Source organism: Gracilinanus agilis, chromosome 3, assembly GCF_016433145.1.
Source record: "Gracilinanus agilis isolate LMUSP501 chromosome 3, AgileGrace, whole genome shotgun sequence".
Taxonomy (NCBI): domain Eukaryota; kingdom Metazoa; phylum Chordata; class Mammalia; order Didelphimorphia; family Didelphidae; genus Gracilinanus; species Gracilinanus agilis.
The window spans coordinates 47,586,672-47,613,413 of NC_058132.1; the positions used below are offsets into that span (position 1 = coordinate 47,586,672).

General features: G+C 37.8%; 1 protein-coding gene across 2 annotated transcripts in view; it reads left to right on the forward strand.

Annotated features, from left to right (window-relative positions):
* VPS13D (vacuolar protein sorting 13 homolog D) overlaps nt 1-26,742 on the forward strand; it is a 364,180-nt gene that overhangs the window by 72,001 nt on the left and 265,437 nt on the right. For both annotated transcript variants that reach the window (XM_044667757.1, XM_044667758.1), the window contains exons 24-31: nt 157-339; nt 6,885-7,107; nt 11,996-12,206; nt 18,100-18,271; nt 18,432-18,544; nt 19,710-19,919; nt 24,300-24,565; nt 25,851-25,984. In XM_044667757.1, coding sequence (XP_044523692.1) covers nt 157-339; nt 6,885-7,107; nt 11,996-12,206; nt 18,100-18,271; nt 18,432-18,544; nt 19,710-19,919; nt 24,300-24,565; nt 25,851-25,984 — 1,512 coding nt within the window. The remainder of the gene's footprint in view (nt 1-156; nt 340-6,884; nt 7,108-11,995; nt 12,207-18,099; nt 18,272-18,431; nt 18,545-19,709; nt 19,920-24,299; nt 24,566-25,850; nt 25,985-26,742) is intronic.

A 26,742-nucleotide genomic window follows, 5' to 3' on the forward strand; every position in this document is an offset into this window, starting at 1 on the left:
CAGTTTGACAAACTAGACCTTAAATAGTCAAGCACTGACTGTATCTTTTAAGGATCACTGACCCTGAAGCACCTAAACACTGAAGTGATTATATTATAAAATCATTATATATTGGAGTTTTACTATTGGAACAATAATTTTTCTTCCTGACCTCAGGTGAGAGATCAAGCCCAGCGCTGCTCTCGGGTTCTTCTAGATATTGAAGCTGGTGCTCCTGTTCTCCTCATCCCAGAAAGTTCCAGATCAAATAATTTAATTGTAGCAAATCTGGGGAAATTGAAAATTAAGAACAAGTTTCTCTTCGCAGGATCCCCTGGGACCTTTTCCTTGCAAGGCAAGGTAAGCCATTGGTATTTCTCTTTTCTGTTTGGTCTATCTTAAAAAACCTTATCTCACCTCATAATGCTTTCTTACTCTTATTAATTCGTTACTTTGGGATCTGAAGGTGTTTTAAATTGTAAGCTGGTGACTTTCCTAAGAAAGGTGTTTTTTTTTATTCACCACTGGACAACACAGTTGTGAGTCTGTGAGGGACTTCATTCCTGGTGCATGCCTTCTGATAGCACAGGTACTCTCCAGACTAGTGTAGTATACAGAATTGGCATGATATAGTTTTTTCTAGCTTTGGCTGAGTTCCAAAAGCTGTTAGAGGTTTGGAATCTTGAGGAAAAGGCAGTTGGCTGGATCTTCCGTGGAGGGAGGTTGTGAATCAGCCGAGCTGCTTTGATTACCTAGCTTTAATATTGAAATTTAGCCTAGCTTTGATATATTTACTTAAGAAATTATTATTTTAGATAAACCCTTTATATCTTCCTTTCCTAATACCATCCCTGCCTTCCCTCCCCTTATATGTCTGTGGAGTTAATAAGGAGAGTAATTAGAGAGGAGTTAAATCTATGAAGGGTACCTAATTGCCAGCATTAGTTATAGTTAGTCAGTCATCATTTATTCCCTTTAGATAGCAATAGCATTTTGTAAAGCTGAGTTTAAAGGCAGGTCCTTACTCAGACTCCATCTTTGTTTCCCTCCCCCCACCTGAGGTTCCTGAGACAACTGATAGGGCTTTCCTTTGATCCACCTTCCTAACAAACATCCTTCAAACAAAATAAACCCTTTTGTGTTTCAACAGCCCTATTAGTGTAATTTGTTAGTTATCAAGAGGGAAGAAGAGGGAAAGAGACAACATACTCTGGGCTTAGAGGGAAGCTGAGGCATCCATCTTGAAGGAAGGTGTTACTTCAAAACAGGTCCCTTCCTGTGAAATTAACTAAAGCCTGTTTGTTAATTTCAGTCTAGTCTATTTCCCTCAGCTTGTGTTTGAGTCTAAGTCTCAGTCTGTAAGCCTGCTGTGTTTGTCTGTTTAGTTTAATTTCTCTTCTCCCTGAAATCTCTGTTTCCCTTCTGTGTTATACTTCTGACTTCAATCCTATTATACCCTGAATCTCCTTCAATCCCAGCCTACCTGAAACCGAGATTACTCACATAGCAAGTCTCCAACATCCTCTTTTCAAACTCTCTTATACCCCACCTTTCCTCAAATTTCCACATAACACTAGATGCAGTCATCTTAAATTTTGAGGATCATGTACCAGCAGAGAATGGCTGAGATTATGTGAGAGAGGGGGTAGCGAATAGTTAGGGTAAGCATCTCCATTTAGAATTCTCTCAAGGGCTATGAACAGGAATAAGAAATGGTTGTGAGCCTCATGGATATTGGCATGTATTTGGTATATATTGAAGATTTTTTTTCATAAACTGTGCAACCTTTTGATAACATTAGGATCTAGAGCTAGAAGGGATCAGCTAGATTATTTGGTCCAGTATTCATAAGATGAGGAAATCAGGGCCCACAAAAACAATTTAATTCGTTTTTTTGTTTTTTTTTTTTAAACCCTTACCTTCCGTCTTGGAGTCAATACTGTGTATTGACTCCAAGGCAGAAGAGTGGTAAGGGTAGGCAATGGGGGTCAAGTGACTTGCCCAGGGTCACACAGCTGGGAAGTGTCTGAGACCAGATTTGAACCTAGGACCTCCTGTTTCTAGGCCTGGCTCTCAATCCACTGAGCTACCCAGCTGCCCCAAGAATTTAATTTGTTTAAAGTCTCATAGCTATAAAGACCTAGGATCAGAATTCAAGTTTTCTGGTACACCAGAGTTATTTCTCTTATTGGAAATGTACTATGTATCAGGCACTGTAGTGTTTGTGATCCATGCAGTATCTGTGGCAGTGGTGCTCTGGATGTCTGTGTGGATGCATTTGCACTCATGGGTGAGGGCGTTGGTATATGGGTGGGTGTGTAGGTGTGGGCAGATGATCTCAGTACTTCAATAATTTGTGATTTATTAATCAGCAAGCATTTTTATTAAGTAACAGTTATAGGACGGGTATTGGAATACTGTTTCTGTTTGTATTCTTATTTTTTATTCCATGTAGATTTTCCTAAGCAACTTAGAGTTTTACAAAGATGTGTACAAAGACAAAGGGCAGGCTGTAAGGGATGACTACACAAGCCTTTCTTGGCCTTATGGGAATGGTGTAGAAGTTCCTCAGCTCAAGATAACCTGTTGTTGTGGAGGAAAGATAAGAAAACACAAATGTGGGGCCCAAGTGATTGCTCTGGGCAAAGAGAAGGGAGAAAGCAGAATTGATCCAAGTTCTTCTTTGCCAAAGAACAAAGTGGACCTAGAGGGAGAGTAGATATGCATGGTAGATGAGAAGAGACTCAGAGAGCATTCAGTGTTTTCTTGATGTCTTGGTCCCAGCTCATGGGAGTCACTTCTGGGAGTACTGAAAGGAGTGGGCAATAGGATGGTTGAGCCACAGTTACTGAACTTTGAAAGATGGTGGAGCCTGGCCAGGTCCTACAGGATTAGAGGACAAATTTTGTCTTGAGTTTCAACATTCCTCAAAAATGTGAGCCTCCCTTCAATTCCTGGTAAGATTTTTGAACATATTTTTAAAGGTACAGTTAGAGAATGTATAGGCAGCAGGGGCCTGAAAGAGCTAGCACAGCTTTATCAGAGACAGATCATGCCAGACTAACTTTCTTTCTGGTAGTAGTGTTCTCTCTCTTCTGTGATCTTCCTTTCTTCCTCACATAACAAAAAGAACAGAGCAAAAAAATCTTTACCTTTTTATTATCTTTAGATTTCACACTCTTCTTATGGGACTGTTCTATGCTTCTGTGTTCATCCCCTGTTGACAGGTACATCTGGGGAAAGAAGAAAGCAAACAAGCATTTATTTTGTACCTATTATGTATCAGGTACTATGATAGGCACTTTACAAACATATCATTTCTTTTCAGTGAGCAGTAGAGATATGTGCTATGATGAGAGGTAGGTACTATTATTATCTTCATTTTACACTTGAGGAAACTAAGGCAGACAGAAGTTGCCCAGGATCACCCAGCTAGTAAGTGTGTGTCAGGATTTGAACTCGGGTCTTCCTGACTTCAGATCCTGTGCTCTATCCACTACCCTACCAGCTGCTTCAGATATAGTACGACTGATAGAGTTTACCTTCATTTTAGCAAAACATTTTGATAAAATCTGTCATCTTAATATTTTTATGAGAAGGATAGAGAGCCATGGGCTAGATAGTAGTACAGTTAGGTGGCTAAAAAACGGGTTGAGTTTGGGGCTTTGAGTATTCCTTCATCATCTCCAGTGTGGCATCCTAAGGCTTTTGCTGTTTTTTTGGCTTCTCAGGTATCTTCCATGTCTGAGATTCTGACACTTAACCCCCAGAATCTCCTAAAGAAAGCTGGAGGGTGGCCTTGAGTTACCATAGATTTGCAGGATTATGTATGGATGTCATTTTCCTATGGTATAGATTCATTGACCACTGAGGTTGTTCCCAACTCTTGAATTCCAAGATTCTGTTTTAAAAGTGGGAGGTACTTTAGGGATCTCATAATCATCACCCCTTATCTTTCTAGTTGAAGAAACTAAGGCCTATAAAGGGGAAGTCATTTGCTTTGAGTCACAGAGGTAACATGTAGTACAGTTGTGATACAGATCCAGATTCTTTGACTTCTCATCCATTGCCTTTTCTGTGGTCATACCAGGCTGTTGAAGTGTGCAAGTCTACATAGAGATACATATAAAAGCTTGAGAAAAATGGAAGAATCCCAATGGACAGCAGGATATTACTAGTCTCTCAATAGGCCATACCATAAAACTGGGTTAGAAAGGGAGGGTCTGAAGACAAGGAAAATCAGAACCACCCCTCCCACACCCCCCACACCCCCCACCCCGGGGCCATGTCTTTCACAGGCCTGGCTAGAAGTCCTTTCTCATAAGCCAGTGGAAGAATGCGAAAAGGCATGGAGGAGTTGGTTAGGAAATCATAAAGAAGAATGGAAGATATTTTATTAATTAGCCAACAAGCATTTATTAAGCTGGCATACTCATCTTCCTGAACACAAATATGGCCACAGATGCAATCTGTGTGACCGTGGGCAAGTCACTTTACCCTGTTTGCCTCAGTTTCCTTTTCTGTCAGATGAGCTAGAGAAAGAAATGACAGAACACTCCTATGTCTTTGTCAAGAAAACTCCAAATGGGGTCATGAAGAGTTAGATATGACTAAAGAATGTCTGAGCAACAACAGATTTATTAAGCTGTTAGACTACTTAGTTTAATTCATGGTTCAGAGATATATCTTCAAGTATATGTACTTACTACTTACTAGAGTACTAAGAAGTTTGCTCCCTCTCTAATCTGAATTTTGGAAGGGAAGTTTTAAGTTAGTTTTATAGATTGACATGAGCATTGGCTGCCCTTCTATTGGAAAGACAGTTTTTCTGGTCAGAGCAAGATCATCTGGTGTACGTTTTTAGAAAGCGAAAAATTTTTTCATTAAGGGAATATCCCGTACTTGGTTTAGTTAATTTGAATTTTTATATACATTGGCTTAGAATGAGGTCATAGTTGTGTGTTTTTGATTGGAGTAGATCATACTGAACTTAATGTATATATAAGAGGGATTCTGTTTTCTTTAGTAAACCAAATAAGAGCAAATATTTTATAGTGTTTTAATGAAAATTATTTCCCTATATTTTTTTTTTGAGGATTTGATTTTAAGTGGCAGGACGTACAAGGATCGCTTTTGTTTCAAGGATCGCTTTTGTTTCAAGGTATATAATAGCATAATATTTTTTGACATCCTGCAAATTATGATAAACCTTATGGGATTCATCAGTTTCTACATTATCACCTAAAAAAATAAAAATTTAAATATTTCATCACGTAGAAAAACTACTTTTTATATTGTCTCTTAAATAAATTCCTATTTTTAAAAGCTCTCTTGAAAAACTCCAAAGAATCCTTTATCTTTTTTACCTTAAATAGGTTTTTCTTGGTAGTTTTGAATCTTAAAATTCTGTTTAAAAGAATAAATCAGTCATTCATCTTATCCCCATTTCACTGATTGTTCTGTGGAATTCCATAAGGGGAGTTTGGAGTGTTTCTGTTGTTATGGACTTTGTATTTCAGATAAATGTATCTAGGAATACACCTAATTATGCACAGTCAAATGTTATTGTTGTAGATTAAGTATTTAATAAATGAATAAAAGATTGGGTGATTACTTCCTTCTAGCTGCCACTAAAGATTGCTTTGCATTTATATTTTCCTTCTAATAGCTTGCATGTGTTGTTGTTTATCTAATAGGAATTCTAGTGGTTAGAGAACAGAGAATGGGAAATAATCCTGAACTCAAATCTGAAAGAGTTGGAGTTGTTCACTCTTGAATTTCATTACTCCTATATGCTTGGAATTGTTTTATATAAATCTATGTTTTAATGGGAGTAGTTCTGGCTTCTTTTCATCTGCTTTTTTTTCCTTTATCTTAGTCATCTTTTAGTCCTTAGTTTATAACCTATGTTTCTATTCTGTCAAGAACCTTAGACCAATTTCTTCCCAAGCTATTTATTTATTTGTTTTTAAAACAATATAGAAAATGCAGAGACAAAAGATACTTGTGTTTTCTGAAAAATCAGAAATACATTCAGAATGCTATCCATATCCAAAGAAAGAACTGTGGAAGTAGAAACACAGAAGAAAAACATTTGCTTGATCACATGGTTTGTTGGGGATATGATTGGGGATGCAAACTCTAAACGATCACTCTATTGCAAATATTAATAATATGGAAATAGGTCTTGATCAATGATATATATAAAACTCAGTGGAATTGCTCTTTGGCTATGGGAGAGGGTAGAGACGAAGGGAGGGAAAGAACACGAATCAATTTATTTAATCAAATAAATAAATTTAAAAAATACATTCAGAGTTTAAATAGATACAAATAAAAGGATTTTAATCAGTATATTTCCAAAAGGTGATCTTTTGTAAACAGATTCCACTTGAAGTCACAGTGTTTAAAATTGGGTCTAATTTCATTAGAAGTATATTGGGTAATTTCTTTTAGAAAGAGGAAGTACACATATGCATATATACACCATCTTACATGTCCATATATGTGTATTTTTTTACTGGTGTCAAAATATGGTAGACATGAGAATTGTACTTGTGTGTAACTTGTAACTTGGATTAAATTCACCTAAGCAATGAGCATTTTGTCATTTGCTCTTGGGCAAAACTATATTATCTTCCTTCAGAGAAAGCTTTTTTAGTTTTCAATAGGTATTTGGCTATGACCTTGTAAAAAAAATACATTTTGAAAAAATCTTATTTAAGCAACAGTGTTTTGGACTTGGGACCTGGAGGTGAAAGAGGTTTTGAATATTATAGAGTTATTGTGGTTCCTAAATATTCCTGGAAATATTATAGGCATGGTAATTATCATTGCCTTCCCATCCCGTCTCCCCCTTCCCCCACTAATTTTGGTAATTTGTTTTTATTTTCTTTCATTCCTAGGAATCTGCCCCTTTGGCTTCCCCATTGGGTACTCCCAAACACAGCATGAAGAAAACAGCAAGCATTGAAGACTCCAAGGGTACCCAGTCAGAGGGGCTTTTCATGATTTCCTCTGCTGGAACCAGCATGACACGTCTGAAAAATGAACCCATGCCCAGTGCTTTGACGAACCTGCCAGGGCAGCAGGCCCATTCCCCTGTCAGCCGTGCTCCCAGTAGTCCAGGCGAGAGCAAAGAACCCTCTTGGGAAGGGCAAGGAAAATAAAGCATTGATTTAATAATGCAGACAATCAGATAAATAGCTTTTTGTTAGTATTTTACACTGTTAGAATGAAAGGGTTAACTTTCCTATTTTGCTGCTGTACTAGAGGGCAAAAGAGGTTTATGATATGGGTGACAAAGTCTTTCATGGTTGAAAAGTAGTTCTCTTTAGTTAACTTGTACCCAAAAAAAGGATAATTCCACAATATCCTAGTCAAGAGCCCATCCAAACTTTGGAGACTTCTGGGGAAGGAGAACACACGTGCAGTCATCAGTCAGTCTTTTAGGAAGGGAGCAGTTGTTTAGTAACTACTTTGTTCCAGGCATTGTGCTAGAAATTCCAAGAAGTGGAAGTGAGGAACCATGGATTCCAAGCTTGGAAGCCTTTGCAAAGGCAAGGAGGCATTATATGGAATGACATATGAGAGATGCACCCAGAAGGCTAGTTTGGCTCTACTTGTAGCATTGGTGAAGGGAAGTAAAGCATCCATTCTGCTTTTGGGTACCTTTGATCCTTAGCAAGTCTTTTCTGACATCAAAACTAAGTTGTCCTCTTCTTAGTTTCCACCCAGAGATCCTTATTCTCTTACTGGGGTCAAAGAGAAAAAGGTGAATCCCTTTTCTGACCCTCAGTCTTTCAAGTACTTAAAGATAGCTATACTATCCTGCTGACTTTATTATTCTTCAAGCTAGACATCCTTATGGCCAGTTCTCTTGTGACATGGACTTCAGCTCCTTTTCCTTTTTGATTCCCCAGCTCTCTGGGTATTATTCTTCAGCTTTTGTGTCCTTCCTCCCTGGTGAGACTCTGAACCAAACATAGTACTCTTATCAGTGGTCTAACCAAGGCAGAGAACAGTAGGAAGTCAGGTCTCTCTTAATGTTTCTTAGTGTTTCCCTTAGACTTTTTGGGTTTCATGCCATTTGTGATTTCAGTGAAGCTTGTGGTCTACAACAATCCTCATTGCTTTTTTCAGATATGTGTATGCCTAACAATGCTTCCCAGGGAAGTTCTTGTGAAGCCGATTTCTTCCTATCCAGTTTCATCTTGAGTTAGCTTGCCAAGGTTGTTTTGGATCTTGACTTTCTTCTGCAGTGTATTTGCTATCCTTACTATCTTTAAGTCATCTGTAGATTTTCACAGGGTTTGGGATATTGCCACCATTTAAACAGGATCAAGTTGACAAAGGCAGACTCCAGAGCTGTGTTAGTGAAGGTGTGGCATGTTTCCCCAGCATGCTGGAGTGGGCTGCTCCAATCCCCCTCTCCACAGCACCCAAGGACATTTTTTACATACCCCACCCCTCCATTCAGCCACTCAGTGCAAGCACTTCTTTTTTACATTGTCTGGAGTAATGAGGGGGCTCATAGGCAGCTTGAACTTGCAGTTTGGGCACCTGATCTCAAAAAGGTTCACCAAAACTGCTCTAGAGGCTTCTTTTTTCGAGGACCTCATGTCTTTAATTCAATGACTGACATTAGGTAGCAGAAATACTGTGGCTAGTTGAATTTAGGTCAGTAATCTAGTGTCAGTATCCATGAATAAGTAACAGACAGGATAAAGCTTATAATCTTGCCAATGTTGTTTAGTAGTTTGGTTTTTTTTTAAGAAATAGAACTTTAAGAAATAGAAAAATTTTAGATTAAGTCTGTAGATGAATTAAATTTTAAAAAGATAATGGAAATACCATTAGAAGTATTACTTAAGAGAAATAAAACTTCTAGCCACAAATGTATATCCTTTCTGTAATCAGTTAGTATTTAACAAAATTCATAGCACTCGACTTAGTTTTGCTCACTTAGTAAGTTTTGAACTCCTCAACTCTCTTGTGCTCATCAGAGTGGCTATTTTTCCTAAACCTTTAATTAGGTTATTCACTCTCATTAGATCCAATGGTCAAAATTTATACTACAATGCATAGTTAACTCCAGCTTGTCTACAAACCCTGAAAAAAGATATCCATGAAGCCAATGCCTGCAGGATGATTCTTTCACTACATTGAAAATCCTAATCTGCCTTTCATGATATTTCTGATCACCTTCCAGCTCTTTAGCACTGGTTAGTAAACATACACACAAGAGCTACATTTCTTTGTTTTCCTACTGACAGAAATGACTATTTTTTTAAAAAGGACCAGATGATTCTTTTTGAGCAGTTTTGACCATCGCAGAACATACACAATTTAAAAATATTTCTCTTGTCATTTCCCCCAGTGAATTTGTAGTTGCCAAAATCCTGTCTGTAACACTTTTTGGTTTGAGTCAAGTTTTGGCTAAAGTTTGATTTTTTTTTCCCTTCTGTAATAGAATTCATCTTAATATTAGTCTCCAGTATAGTATGTCTCTGACATCTTTGAGGAATGACTTGCTCCATGAAAATTAATTTTTCACATAACTAAATCTTCCTAAAAATGTACATATTTTTATGTTAACCATTTTAGATGGAAATTTTTGAAAAAGTATTACTTTTCTGTCTATTTAAATTGAGGATACTGAACATGATTTGATCTTTTCTTGATGCCTAGGGACCATTATTATAAAATAGCTATTGTGCTGGGCCATCATTTGGTGCAGCTCTCTGCTGGCTATTTTGAAGGATTTTGAATTTGTACCTGGATTGCTTTGCTTTTTTTGAGTTATTTTTAAGATAATTTATTCATTTATTTAATTTTTCCATTCAGACCAAAGTTTTTATTTTTTAATTTCTTACCTTAAAAATTTCTTTGATGACATCTTTGTTCTGAGATTCCTTGCCAAACTCCTTAATGAGGTGTCCATAGCCACTTGGCTCATGAGGCTTTTCCTCATTCAGTTCTGCAGAGACCTTCCCATTCACTTAGGTTCTTATTTGTCATTAACTCTGATCAAGGTGATTTGGTGCTGAACCTCAGCCAGCTGGACATACACAAGTTCTTCACAGTTTAAAGTGGAAACCTGTGGCCTTATTCCAAGGCTTTGAAAGTGTTACTGGTTCCGTGAAGTAGGCCATTGCAGATGTGTTTGGTCTTCAGCACTTCTTGTGCAGTGGTGTTCATAGCTGCTACAGTTCTATGTGCCTCCCTCTGATCTAGCAGGGGTTCCTGGGCAAAGTGGAATCTGGGCTACATCCATAGGCCTCTGGTTTCCACTCAGCTGCTCAGCAGTAGTCTGAGAACTGTCTTCTTTTGGAAGGGTTTTTGACTCTTCCTCCATTGTCTGTCAGAGGGTACTGTTTGGTGACTTATTTTTACTGCTAGCCATGATGGCCCTCTGTTTTGCTGCCCCTTATCTTCTGTGGACCAGGAAGCCAGATGACCAAGTTGGTTAGAATTTTATGTGGAGTATGTGAACATGTATGATGTAAAAGTGGATGAACTGAAAAGGAGGATGGCTTGAGATGACTAAAGTTGGCCTCAGTGTCAAGCGTTTGTCTTCTAAGAGACCTCTTTTACTCCCATACTGCTACTTGTTTGGAGAGTGGAGGTCACTAGGGAAGTAGTTTGAGGGCAGTGGTCATGAGTATTGTAAGAGAAGAGAATCAGAGAAAGAGTGCTCAGGCTGTGATCAAAGGGACGAACAGGACAGCTTGGGAATGGGGGGACTAGTGTGAGTTTAAGGAAGGATCTTGGACTTTAGGGCTATAGGATTTGAGACTGGGGACCAAGTGAGGCTTTTTTGGAAGCTCTTTAAGGAAAATAGGAGAACTTCTTGATTTTAGTTAAATGGAATCTTTTCTAGTATTAGATCAATATGCTACTTCCGAAAAATGCCTTCTAGTCCTTGGATTGAGGGAAAAAGTGTCACATGAGCTCTCTGACCTTCTGCCCTGATGAGAGGTTAGGTGACTTTGGATAGAATGCTGGGCCAGGAGTCAGAAAGACCTGAGTTTAGTTCCAACCTTGGGTACTTAACTAACTGTGTGATCTTTGGCAAGTCATTTAACATCTGCTTGCCTCAGTTTCATAAACTATAAAATGGGGATAATAATGTGCCTACCTCCCTGGGTGAGGATCAAATGAGATGATATTTGTAAAGTGCTTAGGACAGTGCTTGGTATGTAGTAGGTACTTAATAAATGCTTGTGTTCTCTTTCTTTTTTTCTTTCCATCCTTCCCTCCCTTCATCCTTCCTTCCCTCCTTCTATCCCCTCTAAAGCATCCATCTATTCTTTCTACTTCTGTTCTTTGAGGCTAAGTAGAACAATTTTAATCTCTTCTCTACATGATAGCCCTTATTTGAAGACAACTATCAGGTCCCCTATGAAGTCTTTTCTTCTCTGGGATAGACATCCCCAACTCTTCAATTGATTCTTATAAGTCATCGCATCCCCTCGCCATCTTAGCTATCCTCCTCTGTACTTTCCCCAATTTATCAGTACTGTTTCTGAAGTGTGGTGCCCATAACTGAATGCAGTAATTCAGATATGACTTGACCAGGGTAGGGTAGATCAGGATTTTCACCTTTCCTATCCTTGACATTGTGCCATAATGAATTCTCCCATTCCCTCTAGACTGAAAATTGTCAAGGAGAGGCTAGGTGGCCACTTGGTGGGGATGTTGTAGAAAGGATACATACTTACTTTGGGGTAAGACTAGATGAAATCTATGACTAGATGAGATCTCTTATTCTGACATTATTTGGTTCTATAAAAAGATCACTGGGTAGGACAGGCAGGTCTAGGGTGGGGAACCATAGTGTAGGACCTTGGGTACCTGAATGAGCAGAGAATGGGGCTCCAACAGTGGAGAGAGAAGTGAAAGTGGTACCAAAGGAAAACCAGACTTCTCTTTGACAGTCTTTCCCAGGCAAGGCCTGGGTCCTGCTTTGGGGTCCAGGGTTCTTAATCCTGTCCGTCTCTTTGGCTCTTTGCAGAAGATTATATTTGCCTGCTGGACTGTATTGTTGTGGACCTACAGGACATGGACATCTTTGCTGCTGAGAGAAGGCCCCGGGAATATTCTAAGGCATCAGAGAATATCAATGGTGATTTGACCTTCCCATCCTACTCTGTCAGACAGACAGGGGGAAGTCTCCTAACTGAGCCCTGTCGGCTGAAATTGAAGGTGGAAAGGAATTTGGACAAGTGAGTTATTAACATTGGAATAAAGTCTTTTGTAAACAGAGACTGAATTCAGTGAGAACAAGTGCTGCAGAAGGCTGGCAGGACCTAGCTGTTCTCAGTAGCAGCCCCTGGCAACTTAGCCCATAGGAAGAACAGTTGTGGAGTCAGAGAGACCCAGGTGCCAAGCCTGAGTGCAGACATTTAATCACTGGCTAATTAGGAATAGGTCACTTCATCTGTTCTGAGACAGTTTTTTCATCTCTAGAATGTGGATAGTAATACCTATTGTAGTTTCCTCCTAGGTCTACATGAGGCTCAAATGAAATAATAGCTATAAACTACTACTTATGGTATTAGGTTCTTAGGTTACTCATATGGTCCTGTGATCTCACTGACTGAGGAGCCTAGGGATGGAGATCCCACCTTACCCCACCTGCCTTACAGAAATGACCTCCGTAATGGCAGCTGTTATTTTCATTCTTCTTCATTAATTATTGATCCCAAGTCTCCAGGTCCTTAACCTGGAGCCCCCTGGACCAATGGTATTTCTTCATGTAATCATTTTCCTAAGTTCATTCTAAGTTCAGCATTCTGGAAGCCTTCTTTCCAGAAGGATCAGTAAGCTGACCTTACATAATTTTCATTGATCTTCAAATGATCAAGCAGGGATTTTCAAACTGCTAAGAACTAGTTCAATTGTGTTCCACATGTCTGGGCTCCATGTGTCAGATTCAGATTGATGCTGTAGTCTCAAAAATAGCCACATCTGTATCTTGGATTTAGGTAAGGGAGTGAGGTTGACTGAATGAGAAGACTGATTTTTTGTGTGTGACTTATTTGACAAAAAGTCTCATTACTTTATCTTATACCAGTTGTTGTTTAGTCATTTTTCAATAGTATCTTACTCTTTGTGACCCCATTTGGAATTTTCTTGACAAAGATTCTGGAGTGGTTTACCATTTCCTTCTCCAGCTTATTTTACAAATGAGGAAACTAAGGCCAACAGAGTTAACTGACTTGTCCAGGGTTACACAGCTAGTAAGTGCCTGAGGCTAGATTTGAATTCATGTCCTCCTGATTCCAGGGCTGGTATTCTATTCACAGTGTCACCTAGTACCAGTTCTAACTGATAATAATTAACAAGCTCTTGATTCTACTTTTCTTTTTGTTTGGCCATTTCTTTATGAAATGGCTGACTTTTGGTAAATCACTTAATGCCACTTTCTTAGTTTCTCTGGGTTAGTAACACAATTTTACACCTTTTCTTAATGATTCATTCTTTTCTATTATTCATCTGCTTTCTAGATGGTTTTCAGTTATAGTTGGCATTATTTATATTTTGTTTTGCTGGCTTAACTGTCAAAAGAAGAGCTTTATAATTTAGAAATTAAGCCTTTCATTTTTATTTCTGTCATACTAAAGAAGATGCATGCCTATCCTAATGATTTAAAATATAGAGTGTCATGTCTTTTATTAACAAATAATGACAACTTACTTAGGTATATGATACTGAACATTATTATTGCTAATATTTACATAGCATTTTAAAGGTTTAAAAGTGATTTTTAGCCTTTCAGCAACTCTTTTAGGTACAGCTGTTATTTTTACCACTCTGCTGAGGAAGAGAATGAGGCTTGTAAGTTAAATGATTTGGCCAAAGTCCTACAGCTTGGAAATGGCAGGCCAATATGACTTGTGTGTGGTCCTTTTTTAAAATTATTTTTATTTAAAATCCTTACCTTCTGTCTTAGAATCAATATGATATAAATAAAAATTAACACTGTTCTGTCTTAGAATCAATACCAAGTAAGACAGAACAGTGTTAAGGGCTAGGCAATGGGGGTCAAGTGACTTGCCCAGGGTCACACAGCTGGGAAGTGTTTGAGGCCAGATTTGAAACCAGGACCTCCCATTTCGGGGACTGGCTCTCAATCCACTGAGCCACCCAGCTGCCTCATTGTGTGTGGTCCTTTGACCACTGATGGAAGTGACATTTTATAGACTTTTAACTAGCATTGGATCCACTATGCCATACTACGTCTTCTCTGCTGACTTCCTAATGTCAGAGGAGCAAAAAATCTGGAAGCTCTACATTATGTTTTTTTTTCCTGTTTTTATGTGTCACTCTTATCTATAATTTTATCCTATGCAATACCCCCATTCCCTAGAATCAGAATAACTATTCAGGTAGATTCCCTTTTAATCAATTACTCTGCATATTCAGAATATATCTGAGAAAACTCCATCTTGGACATTTGCACTTGTATCTGGATGTTTTATTCTCTCTTATTCTTCCCAATATTCTTCCAATCTTCCTCTTTTCCAGACTTGCTGATGCCCCTTGGCTCAGCTACCACTGTATATATACTACTGTATATACTACTGTATTGAAGAATAGGATTTTTCTCTTGGCATCTCTCAGGGCTATAGTTTTTGTAGTATCTAAAAGGGACCTTCTGCACATGATTTCTGCTTATTAATGTGAGTTTAATTAAGCTACACAAACAAACTTGAAGCTATTTCATATCTGTGAAAAAAGGGGACATTTCATACTTGGGCCACTCCATGACAATAATGCTATTATAAAAATTATTTTTAACATTTATTTAGTTAACTTTTGAATTCCAAATTCTCTCATTCCCTCCAGCCTCTCCCCTACACATTGAGAAAGCAAACAATATGATACTCGTTATACATGTGAAGTCATGCAAAACATATTTCTATTCTATGGTAACCATGATGCAAAAATTAAAAAGCAAGAAAAATTTAAAAAGTGAAAAATATGTTTCATATTACACTTAGAGTTCATCAGTTCTCTTTCTGGAGATAGATTTTTTTCATTATGGATTCTTTGGAATTGTGGATAATTGTATTGATCAGAGTAGTTAAGTCTTTTGCATTTGATCATCATTACAATATTGTTGTTCTTGTGTATAATGTCTCCTGGTTGTGCTGTCTTCACTTTGTGTCAGTTCACTTAAGTCTTCTCAGATTTTTCCAAAAACATCCTGCTCATCATTTCTTTGAGCACAATAGTATTTTGTCACAATCATATATCACAACTTGTTCAGGCATTCCCCAATTGCTATTTGATGGTCAGTTTCCAGTTTTTGCCACCATAAAAGTGCTGATATAAATATTTTTGTACATATAGATCCTTTTCCTTCTTCTTTGAGATAGAGACCTGCTAGTGGTATTGGAACTTTGAGATGAGAGTTGGATTGAGGAAGAAACAAGAACTCCATAAAGCCTTGCCATGCATAAGTCAAGTGATATTAATCCTGGTGATCAGGCAGGGGAAAAAAATCAAGACAAGAATTACACAAATGATAACATTTGTCCAACCCAGTGAAATTGCTTGTCCATTCTGGGAGTGGGGGAGGGAAAAGGAAAGAAAATGTATCATGTAACTATGGAAAAATATATTTTTTTTAATTGAGAAATTTTATTTAATTAATTGATTTGGAATATTTTTCCATGGTTACAGGATTCATGTTCTTTCCCTCTTCTCCTCCCATCCTCCCCCGCATAGCCAACAAGCAGTTCCACTGGGTTTTACATGCATCACTGATCAAGACCTATTTTCATATTATTGGTATTTGCATTAGGGTGATCATTTAGAGTCTACATCCCCAGTCATATCCCCATTGAACCATGTGATCAAGCAGTTGTTTTTCTTCTGTGTTTCTGCTCCCACAGTTCTTTCTCTGGATGTGGATAGTGTTCTTTCTCATAAGTTCTTTCTCATAATTGTCCTGGGTCATTACATTGCTACTAGTAGAGAAGCCCATTAAGATTGCAACACAGTGTATCTGTCTCTGGGTACAGTGTTCTCCTGGTTCTGCTCCTTACACTCTGCATCAATTCCTGGAGTACATTCCAGTTCACATGGAGTTCCTCCAGTTCATTATTCCTTATAGCCCAATAGTATTCCATCACCAACAGATACCACAATTTGTTCAACCATTCCCCAATTGAAGGACATCCTCTCATTTTCCAATTTTTTGCCACCACAAAGAGCGCAGCTACAAATATTTTTGTACAAGTTTTTTTCCTTATTATCTCTGGAGTATAAACCCAGCAGTGGTGTGGCTGGATCAAAGGGCAGGTAGTCTTTTAAAGTCCTTTGAGCATAGTATGGAAAAACATTTTAAAAAAATTTAAAGTAAAAAAAAAAGACAAGAAATACAGATTTTTTTTTAAACCCTTAACTTCTGTCTTAGAATTGCCAGTGATTCTAAAGCAAAAGAGTGGTTAGGGTTAACAGTTGAGATTAAGTGACTTGTCTAAGGTTATACAGCTAGGGGATGTCTGAGGCTAGATTTGAACCCAGGCTTGGCACTCTATCCAAAGAGATACAGATTTTGGAGTCATTCACATGAGGAGAAGAAATTTCCAAGGAACATAGAAAAATAATATCAAAGGGCTAAGGAATGAACTTAGAAAAACAAACTTAAGGTCTAAGAAGATGAACTAGCTATATTCTGCAGTGATAAATATAGCTGTTTGTAAATTTTAGTAAAAAAACAGAAATGATCATGCCATTAGGGTGTTTTGGGACAGTTTTTAAGCTGATATACAAAGCATTATTAACCTGTTTGATAAATGCAAAATGATTTTTCCAAAAAAGCTCAATTGCTTTGAAACTCTTGACAGTCCAGTGTCCTGGAGAAAGGGAATATGTAACATTCTTTTTTCAGAGATGATAAAACTAAAGCTTAGAAAAGATTCAAGATTTCACACAGCCAGACTTAATGCCCAGGCCTCTGCTTTTATTTTTATTATCATTTTGTTATTTAATATGAGATGCTTATATAATATTTATCATCTAATATTTTTAAATTTTCCCAGCTCTCACTACCTAGCTCTACCAGGTTCTTCCCCTCTCTCTTCCCCAAATGAAGGTGTTTCATCAGATTGGCTATTAGGATAGAAAAAGAAAACGACACGTTAGAAAGGATGTGGGAAAATTGGGACACTAATGCATTGTTTATTGGTAGAGTTGTGAACTTATTCAGCCATTCTGGAGAGTAATTTGGGATGATACTCAAAGGTCTATAAAATTGTGCATTACCCTTTGATCAGAAATACCATTATTAGGTCTACAAAGGGAAAAAGAAAATTTTACATTTATATTTGCTTTTTTCGTGGTAGCAAAGAATTGGAAATTGATGGGGTGCTTATAAATGAGGAATGGTTCAACAAGTTGTGGTATATAATTGTGATGGAATGCTTTTGTGATGTAAGAAAAGATGAACAGGATGTTTTCATAAAAATTTGGAAAGACTTACATGACCCTGATACAAAGTAAAGTAAAGAGAATCAAGAGAACATTGTTTACGGTAATAGCAATATTGTAAGGATGATCAACTGTGAATGACTTAGCTATTCTCAGCAATACAAAAATCCAAGATGGTTCTGAAGGACTCATAATGAAAATGCTATCCATCTCCACAGGAGGAACTGATGAAATCCAAATGCATTTCTTTATGTTTTTCGTTTAAAAAAAAATATGTGTTTCTTTTGGGGGGGGTCTGTATTTTTCTTTCACAATGTGACTAATATGAAAGTATGTTTTGCATGACTGCAAATATATAACCTATTTCAAACTGCTTGCCTTCTCAGTGTGGGGGGAAATGAAGAGAGGGATGGAGAAAATATGGAGCTCAAAATTTCTTTTAAACAAATGTTAAAAATTGTGCATTTAATTAGAAAAAAATAAAACAAACAAATGAGGATGTTTTCTCACTATGTCACTAGGACTCTTTAACTCTATGAGAAATGTTATTAGCCAAGTGAAATCCTATATTTCTATTCTATAGCTGGTGGATCTGTTTTGGCTGTGTTCTGCCATGTAAAAATTCAGCTATGAGGTTGGTGATTTGCTAACAGTGGCAGTCTTTTCTTTTTTTAGGGAAATAAGTCATACAGTGCCAGATATAACCATTCATGGGAACCTGTCCTCAGTCCACTGTTCATTGGATTTGTGTAAATATAAGCTAATTCGTGGCTTATTAGAGAACAATCTTGGAGAGCCCATTGAGGAATTTATGCGCCCTTATGACTTGCAAGACCCCAGAATTCATGTGAGTGAAATCCTGTGTTGTTCTCCAAATTATACCTGGTGTGTATCCCTCACATTTTCTCAGGAACAGAGAGAGTAAGATACATGTTGGTCTGTTTGCTTTATTTTAAAGGTTTTTGAAATGCCATTGTTATAGACTGACTGACATTTTTCTTTTACAGACTGTGCTAAGTGGTGAAGTCTACACTTGTATGTGCTTCCTCATTGACATGGTAAATGTCAGTCTAGAACTTAAAGACAAAAATGGGAAAGAAGGATCTGCATCCTTGGCCAGGTACAACTTGAATTGCCATTTGCCAGTAATTTGTGTTCATGTAGAGTTTGTTTAGCTTAATAGGTTGTGAAGTTGCTATTGATAAGATCAGAGTTCCAGGTTGATCCCAAATGGTCTGACCTATTTTGTTTTACTGGTAGGGGACTTCTGGTATGTAACTTTTGCCCTTTTAATGCAGAAAGAGATGCCTATGGTGTCAGGAAGATTAAGAGCTTTTCTAGGGAAAACCACTCTCATTGGTTGTTCTATTAATGTTGAGTCAATAATGCCATTTTTGTATATCAAGACAATTTGTTAGGTTGTTTTCTTCTTAGTAAGTTGTAGTGACCTATATAAAAAGTTCCAGACATGCCCAGAATTGGAGATAGAGGACCAGAATCTGAGACAGAAGCAGATGGAGGAGTTCCTTGCTCCTTGATAGTCAGTCTCAGCCCCTGGTAATAAAAGGAGCTTACTCTGTGATTCTGAGATAACAAGGAACGATTGGAATGTCACATGTGGCTGGTGACCTTCTTAGATATTTTTATGCCTCATTTGGCATAATTACTAACCCAGGCTGATATAAGGAATATTGCAGATCAAGTGGTAACATAAAGTTAGTGGTATAAACAAGGATTAGCCTTGGAATCAGATTTCAGCTCTAACCCTAGAGTCACACACAGGGAGACTAGAGGCAAGTCACCTAAAGTATAATATGGAGATAGTATAGTCTTCTTCAGAAGTTTGTGGTAAGGAAAACCCTCTAGTAAAACTTAAAGTGTTATATAGATGGCAGCCTTTGAGTCTTTGTTATTTGGCTTTTTAGGGTTGTAGTGGGTAATATAATGAATGTATGGTTTTAAATTTTCATCATTATATGCCTGTGGAGAAAGACACTTTCTTTGACAAACAGGAAAGACATCAAGGAGATTTCTATTTGCTCCAATTGAACTAGGTCCCCTTCGATATCTCTTCCAACTTAAGAGTCTGTGAAAAAAACTAAGCCTTTTCTTTGAAGTTCCACAAGATATCCATGATAGAACCAACCCTGAGGCTGTTGGGTTTGCTGACTATATAGGCCTGATTATCTTTAGGAGTTTTGTGTATATGTTACATTAACCTTTTGTGTGTAGGGTCTAGAAAAATGGAATAACACTTTTTTTTTTATTTATGTGTGCCCTCATAGGTTCGACTTTAAGAAATGCAAGCTACTTTTTGAGAGTTTTTCCAACCAAACCAAATCTATAAACCTGGTTTCCCACTCCATGATGGCTTTTGACACCCGCTATTCAGGGCAGAAGACAAGTCCTGGCATGCCAAATGTGTTCAATTGCATCTTTCAACCCTCGAAGAACAGCACAACCCAAGGATCAATTCAGATCGAATTACATTTCCGGTAATGGGAGTTAAAATTCTCAGCTCTGGCTGTGCCACCTTCTGTGATGGTGGAGAGTGGATCTAGGTTCTTTGATACAATCTCCCTGACTATTGTCCTAGGAATTGGGGAATCATTGAACAGACAGTTGATTTAATGTTAGGAATCTGAAGAGGAGGAGGAAGAAGAAGAGTCAGAACATGAACTCAAGACCTCTGTTCCTGCTTTCTGTGATAGCTTGTTGCTGTTTGAACTCAAAAGGATTACAATTTGGCTTATTATAATAGTAATAGCTTGCTGGCATTTATAGAGCCCTTTAAAGTTTGCAAAGCTTTTTTCCCAATATTCTCATTTGATCCTACTAGCAACCCTTAGAGGCAGGGGCTGTTATTATTCCCCTTTTACCGATGAGGAAACTGAGGTAGGCAGAGGTTAAGTGATCTGATAAGAATCACATAGTATCAGAGGCTGCATTTAAACTCAGGTCTTTCTGACTCTAGGGCTAGAGTTCTATTCACTGGGTCACCTTACTACCTTTTTCTCCCTAAGCTTACTTCTCTTGACTTTACTATTTCATTTTGTGGCAACTCTGTTTATATGGTCTCTTACACTAGAAACCTTTGCTTTATCTTTGACTTTTCTTTCTAGTTCGTCTCTACTAACTAGTTCCCAAGTCTGATGGTTGAGAGCTCATTGTGTTGCAAACTCAGAAATAGCAGATATTCATACCTGCAGTTAGAATTATTTGCCAGTAGATGTCTCTCTTGAATTTTTCTTTTGCTTAATAAGAGGTTTTAGAAATTCAGAATTGAGCCATAGCCTTAAATTTACCTAGGGTTTTTAAAAACTATGTCTACACATATAGAATCACTTAAAACAAGTTATCCAGATTCAAGAAAAAAAAGTAACCAAGAGCTAGTGCAGATAATTGAAGTAAAAGTATTTTTAGAGTAAAATCTTTCAATCTCAATTCTTCATGTACAAGTGCAACCTTAGCTTCTCTCCCATCATTTTCCCCATAGTAGTGATAATATTATCTTCTGGGATACAACTATATTACCAATATGTTTTATGTAAGCACAGGCCTAGAAATCAAAAGAATTTGGGTATGATTGAAAAGAAATCAGGCTACAAATAAATATATATATATATATTTTTTTGAGAAGTTATGAAGTGACATTGCAGTAGATGTATTATTGCTATAACATTTCTAAGTAGAAGAAGGGCCAGGGAAAATGTGAAAAAACAAAAAAAAATGCCCTGCCAGATGTCTTGTCTAGTGGTCAGTCAGCAGGTGTGTATTAAGTTCTTTTTATGTGCTCATAGTTTGTGCTAGACTTGGGAAGCAATATAGCATCTAGTTAGGACAGAGATCTCTGAAAGGATGATGACAACATCAGTGGTGACTGTGACAATGAGGAAATGATTTTTTATGCAAGTTTGCTCTAGAGATGTGGTAGATGAATTCCTTTGCCTGCAGGTTCCTTTAGGCCAAAGGCTACAGTCATTCCTTGTCCTAGGTGAATGAATGAATGAGAAACCTTGTTAAACACTCACTGAAGGCCACACATTATATAGCATGGTAGCAAGTATGGCACTTGGCATGCATAAAAGGTATTTAATTTATAAATGCAAATAAGACTCTCGCTTATTTTTTTATAGGCCTTCAAAGTTTAGTTATTTGACCCCACTCAGATTCTTGTCATTGAATTGATAAAGTCAGATAAGTTGGCTTTGATTTGCTGTTGATATTTGTTTCAGCAGCAGGAGCAGAATAGGCAGTACTCTGAACATGTTGTGTCCATCTTCAGATCCCAGCTACTTTTGCACTTTTCTCTCTAAGGTTATCTCTTCTGGCTCTCTGACAGTCATTTGTTCCGTGAACCATCTCTTTCTATATATATGGAGAAAAGGAGTCTTGAAACATTTCTTTCTAGATTGAGTATTATTTCCTTTTGGCTCACAAATTCCTGGAACTGAATGATAAAATCCCACCTTGGTTTTTTGCTGGAAAAAATTACTCCTGGTGGTGTAGGAGTTAAATGCCATCTTGATTATAACTTCAGAGTGCAGAGGCTTCTCACAGAAGAATTATCCCTCTGTTGAGATTTCCTAGCTGTGATGTGTGTGTCAAATATAAATTGGTTCACAGTATTTAAATGCTTGAAATATTTTCCAGCAAAAGGGATCAGACACACTTTGACATTCTAGATCATCAAATTAAGTGCCTAACCCTCTCAATTTGCATTCAAAATGGGGTGGAAAAAGTTCACTAAGGGTAGCATTTTTTCTCTCTGACAAAAGGGAAAATGTTTGTGATAAATGCTGGGTCTGTGTGAAGGAGACATTCATTGTTCTCCCCTTTTTTGAAAACAGCAAGCCAGATTTCCCCAGAGAGGCTGGAGAAACCAATTATGTCCACCTCCTCAAGTCAGATTCTTTTGAATTAATAGTAATAGCAGTGGGTGGAGATACTGAGCATTACCTTCTCTAAGAGCGGATTGCAGAGGTAATGTTTCACTCAAAGGAAACTCCTGTTCTTAGAGGGGTGGACCCAAGGTTACCTGACATGTTCCTATAAGGATTTCCTAAGCATATACTTATTTCTTTCCCTTTTCTTCTACCCTCCAAGTAATATAATACAACACACACACACACACACACACACACACACACACACACACACACACACACACACACACACACACACACACACCCCTCTTTCATCACATGTTCCGAGACCAATAGTTGGATGTCCTTCAACTTCCAACATAGATCTGGAATTGAGGGATTATGGGGGATTCTTTCCTTATCCCTACCCCTCCCTCTATGCCTCAGCCTTATCTGTCTCCATCCTGTTGTCTGTACCTTCTTCTTTAGGCTAAGAAATCTAAATTCTGAAGAGGCATTGCTTTCCAGTTTATATCTCGTCTGGCCATGCCTTCCAATTAAGTGTGGGGTCAAAAAAAGAAAATATTTTTGTCACTAAGCAGATCAAATACTTAAATTTTTTTTATTAATAGATTTTATTTACAAGTGCCTCAGCCCCTCCCCTTCCTACATCATAGAAGACGATACATATCTATATTGATTATGTCTTTCATGTTTCCATTTTTCATTTTCCATTTTCATTCTCTAGAGGTGACATTCACAAGTTATTCTTCAAATATTAAATTTGTAGCTATGTGTAATGTTCTCTTGAATAGACTTATTTCCTGTTCATTAGCCCATGTAGTTCTTTTAAGTTTAAAAAAATTAGCCTGCTCATCATTTTTTATGGTACAGTAGTATTTCATCACAATCATATATCACAGTTTGTTTGGCCATTTCCCAATGAAGGGCATTCTCTAAATTTCTTGTTCTTTGCCCCCTGCAAAGAGAGTTCCTATAAATATTTTTGTACAAGTAGGTTCTTTTCCTTGATCTCCTTGGGAAAGACCCAGCAATTCTTTGCTGGGTCTGAGGGTTTTATAACACAGTTTTATAACTCTCTGGGTGTAGTTCCAAGTTGATCTCCAAAATGTTTGCATCAGTTCAGAACTTCACCTTATTTTTCCACATCCCTTCCAACATTTATTATTTTTCCTTTTTGTCATCTTAGCAATCCAGTGTGTGAGATGTTTTGTTTCTCAGAATTGTTTTGGTTTGCATTAGAGGATTGCTCTTATAAATTTGACAAAGTTCTCTATTTTAAATATGAGACCTCTATCAGAGAGGTTGTCTATAAAATTTTTTCCCCAGTTTTCTGTTTTCCTTCCAATCTTGGCAACATTTGTCTTATTTGTACAAAACCTTTTTAATGTAATGTGCTCAAAATTATCTATTTTACATCTCACGGTGCTCTCCTTCTCTAGCTGACTCATGTAATATGTTCCTTGTTCTTTTAATATGCTTATAATAGCTTCTTTTTTGTCTAGATCATGTACCCATTTTGATCTTATCTTAGTGATGAGACCAAGTACTTTGTTAGCAACCTTGAACTAACCTTTTTATAGTATAAAAAAGTTTGGGGGACAGCTGGATAGCTCAGTGGATTGAGAGCCAGGCCTAGAGACAGGAGGTCCTGGGTTCAAATCCGGCCTCAGACACTTCCTAGCTGTGTGACCCTGGGCAAGTCACTTAACCCCCATTGCCTACCCCTTAGGACTTTCTTGCCTTGGAACCAATACACAGTATTGATTCCAAGACGGAAGGCAAGGGTTTTAAAAAAAAAAGTTTGATTAGCTTGTAATAGCCAGAGAAGTCTGTTACACTTCTCATGCTCTTTGTTTACTGATAATTGATCCTCTTAATTTAGAATACAGTGGAATAGGAGAAAGCAATAATAGGGAGGAAAAGCATCAAATTTGCAAATGTCAGACCTCTTTCTTTGTGTCTTCTCTTTGTCTTCTTCTTCTCTAGCTCCACCAAAGATTCTTCCTGTTTTACAGTTGTTCTCAACAACCTCCGAGTGTTTCTCATATTTGACTGGCTACTGCTGGTCCATGATTTTCTCCATACTCCCAGTGATGTCAAGAAACCAGACAGTATAACTCCTTCACGCCAACGTAACTATAGCAGTGAGACAACTGTATTCCCCAAAACCGTGAAAAGTGGGGTAGTTACCAAGCGGTCTTCCCTCCCTGTATCTACAGAGAGGCATCTGGAAGTCAAGGTCAATGTGACAGGTGAGCAAATATATCAGGCCTCCCTATCGAACTCAATCAAATGCACAATTAATTAACTCATAATTTGACTTTAGGACCTTAGTCTATTTGTTATAGAATATATTCTCTGCAACCTGTGTCATAGTAACCTACGGTACTTGACTATGTGCATCCTTGAACATATGAAATCCTTCTAGAAACACATCTTGTTTATGTAAGTCTTTGATTCTGATTGAGCTTGGGGCTAAAAAGTTAATGTTAGTGCTTAGCAGGCCCCCCAAAAAGGTTGACACCTTCATTCTCATGTGATCACTTGATGTCTAGCCCCAGCTTAGGTACCAGAGGCAAAGCACTTCATGTTAATTGGACCTAGTTTACTTAAGTAAATCAGTATGTTTACAAAGCAGAGAGAGAGAGAGAGAGAGAGAGAGAGTGAGTGAGTGTTGGCAGAGGTGCTTTGCCTTACAAAGGATTGTTTCATACAAAAAGTTTTATTTTACCTATTTTTCAGATAGGGGGCTCCCCTTATGCATTTAAACTGTGCATCCTTTTGGCAACCCAGTCATTGTATAAAACTCAGTATTTGTTATTCATAGAATAGTTGAAAATTGACCTCCTAACATTTCAGCTTTTGCAAAATGTCTGTATTAAATGGGATCTAAACTGTTGTGATGAACTTGAATAACCAACAGTATAGTATTTGCTGGTAAACTGGAGTATCTGTATGTTTTCTGTGCCTTATTGAATGGACACTTTACCCTTCATCTTATGTGTTTCTAAAATTCTGGAAGTATACCAAATTCCTAACTTTAAAAGGTTTTGTGGAGGGGACACTTTTCAGTTTTGATCAATCTGTGGGATATTCTTGTTGGATCAGCTACTATTAGTCACCGCCAGAGGACTGATTTATGATTATGATGAAATATAATGCCTTTCTTTTGGAGAGCAACTCTTAGTGGCTAATGATTTTTCTTTCTTTTTTCTTTTTTTTAACCCTTACCTTCCGTCTTAGAGTCAATACTGTGTATTGGCTCCAAGGTAGAAGAGTGGTAAGGATAGGCAATGGGGGTCAAGTGACTTGCCCAGGGTCACACAGCTGGGAAGTTTCTGAGGCTAGATTTGAACCTAGGACCTCCCGTCTTTAGGCCTGGCTCTCAATCCATTGAGCCACCCAGCTGCCCCCTGGTTTTTCTTTCTGATAGAAGCTTGTATAGTCTTTGTTAGAAGAACTGACTCCCTTCCTGATTAAACATGGTAGCTTTTCAGTGTCTAGGTTTTGGATTTTAACTCATGTTATCTTTTTTAGGCACTGAATTTGTGGTAGTTGAAGATATGTCCTGCTTTGATACCAACGCCATCATTTTAAAAGGAACCACAGTGCTCACCTACAAGCCCAGATTTGTGGATCGCCCTTTTTCTGGAAGCCTGTTTGGTATTGAGGTGAGAAGGCATCCTGTATACCCTGAGTGATACATGATCAACTCAATACAGAAGCATCTAAAGGAGAATTTTTCCATTTAAAACAATTAGATACAATTCAATTCAGTAAACACTTATTAAGGGCCTACTGTATTTCAGACACTGTGCCAAATGCTAGCCATACAAGGGAAAAAGTGGGAGGCAATCTGCCCTCAAGGATCTTACAGTCTAATGGTAGAAGACAGCACACAAAAGGAAGCTGAAAAGTGGGGGTGGAGTTGAGGGTAGGACTAGAGAGTCCTGGCATGGAGGCATGGTATTCTTTGAAAACTACAGAATTACTGATGGAAAATAGAGTTATCTGGAAAGTTCTACAGGTTCTGAACCTTCTCTAAAGTCAGAAGAGAGGGAGGATGGAAGATCTTGAGTAACAAAAGCTGTCTATTAGTTAGCCTGGTGAGGAGATATCAGATGATCAGCTTATCTTGAGTAGGGTGGAGGGCATAAAGTTCTAATCAAGCAGAGCAACTGATGGAAAATGGGAGTTCCTTGGAACTTGGAGCCCAGTGCTTACCTGCTGCCCCAGTCATCAGGTTAAAGAGGAAATGAACTGGTTAGAAGAATCCAAACTAAGGTGTTAGGGTTATCTGCATTTTTAAAAGAGTAACTTTTGAAGAAAAGGCATTCTAAAAGTGGTATTTTAGCTTTTGGGGAATAGGCAAATAGGGGAGACATTTAGTTGTATCATTTCTGGGCCAGTGATTTTTGTTAGCATTTCT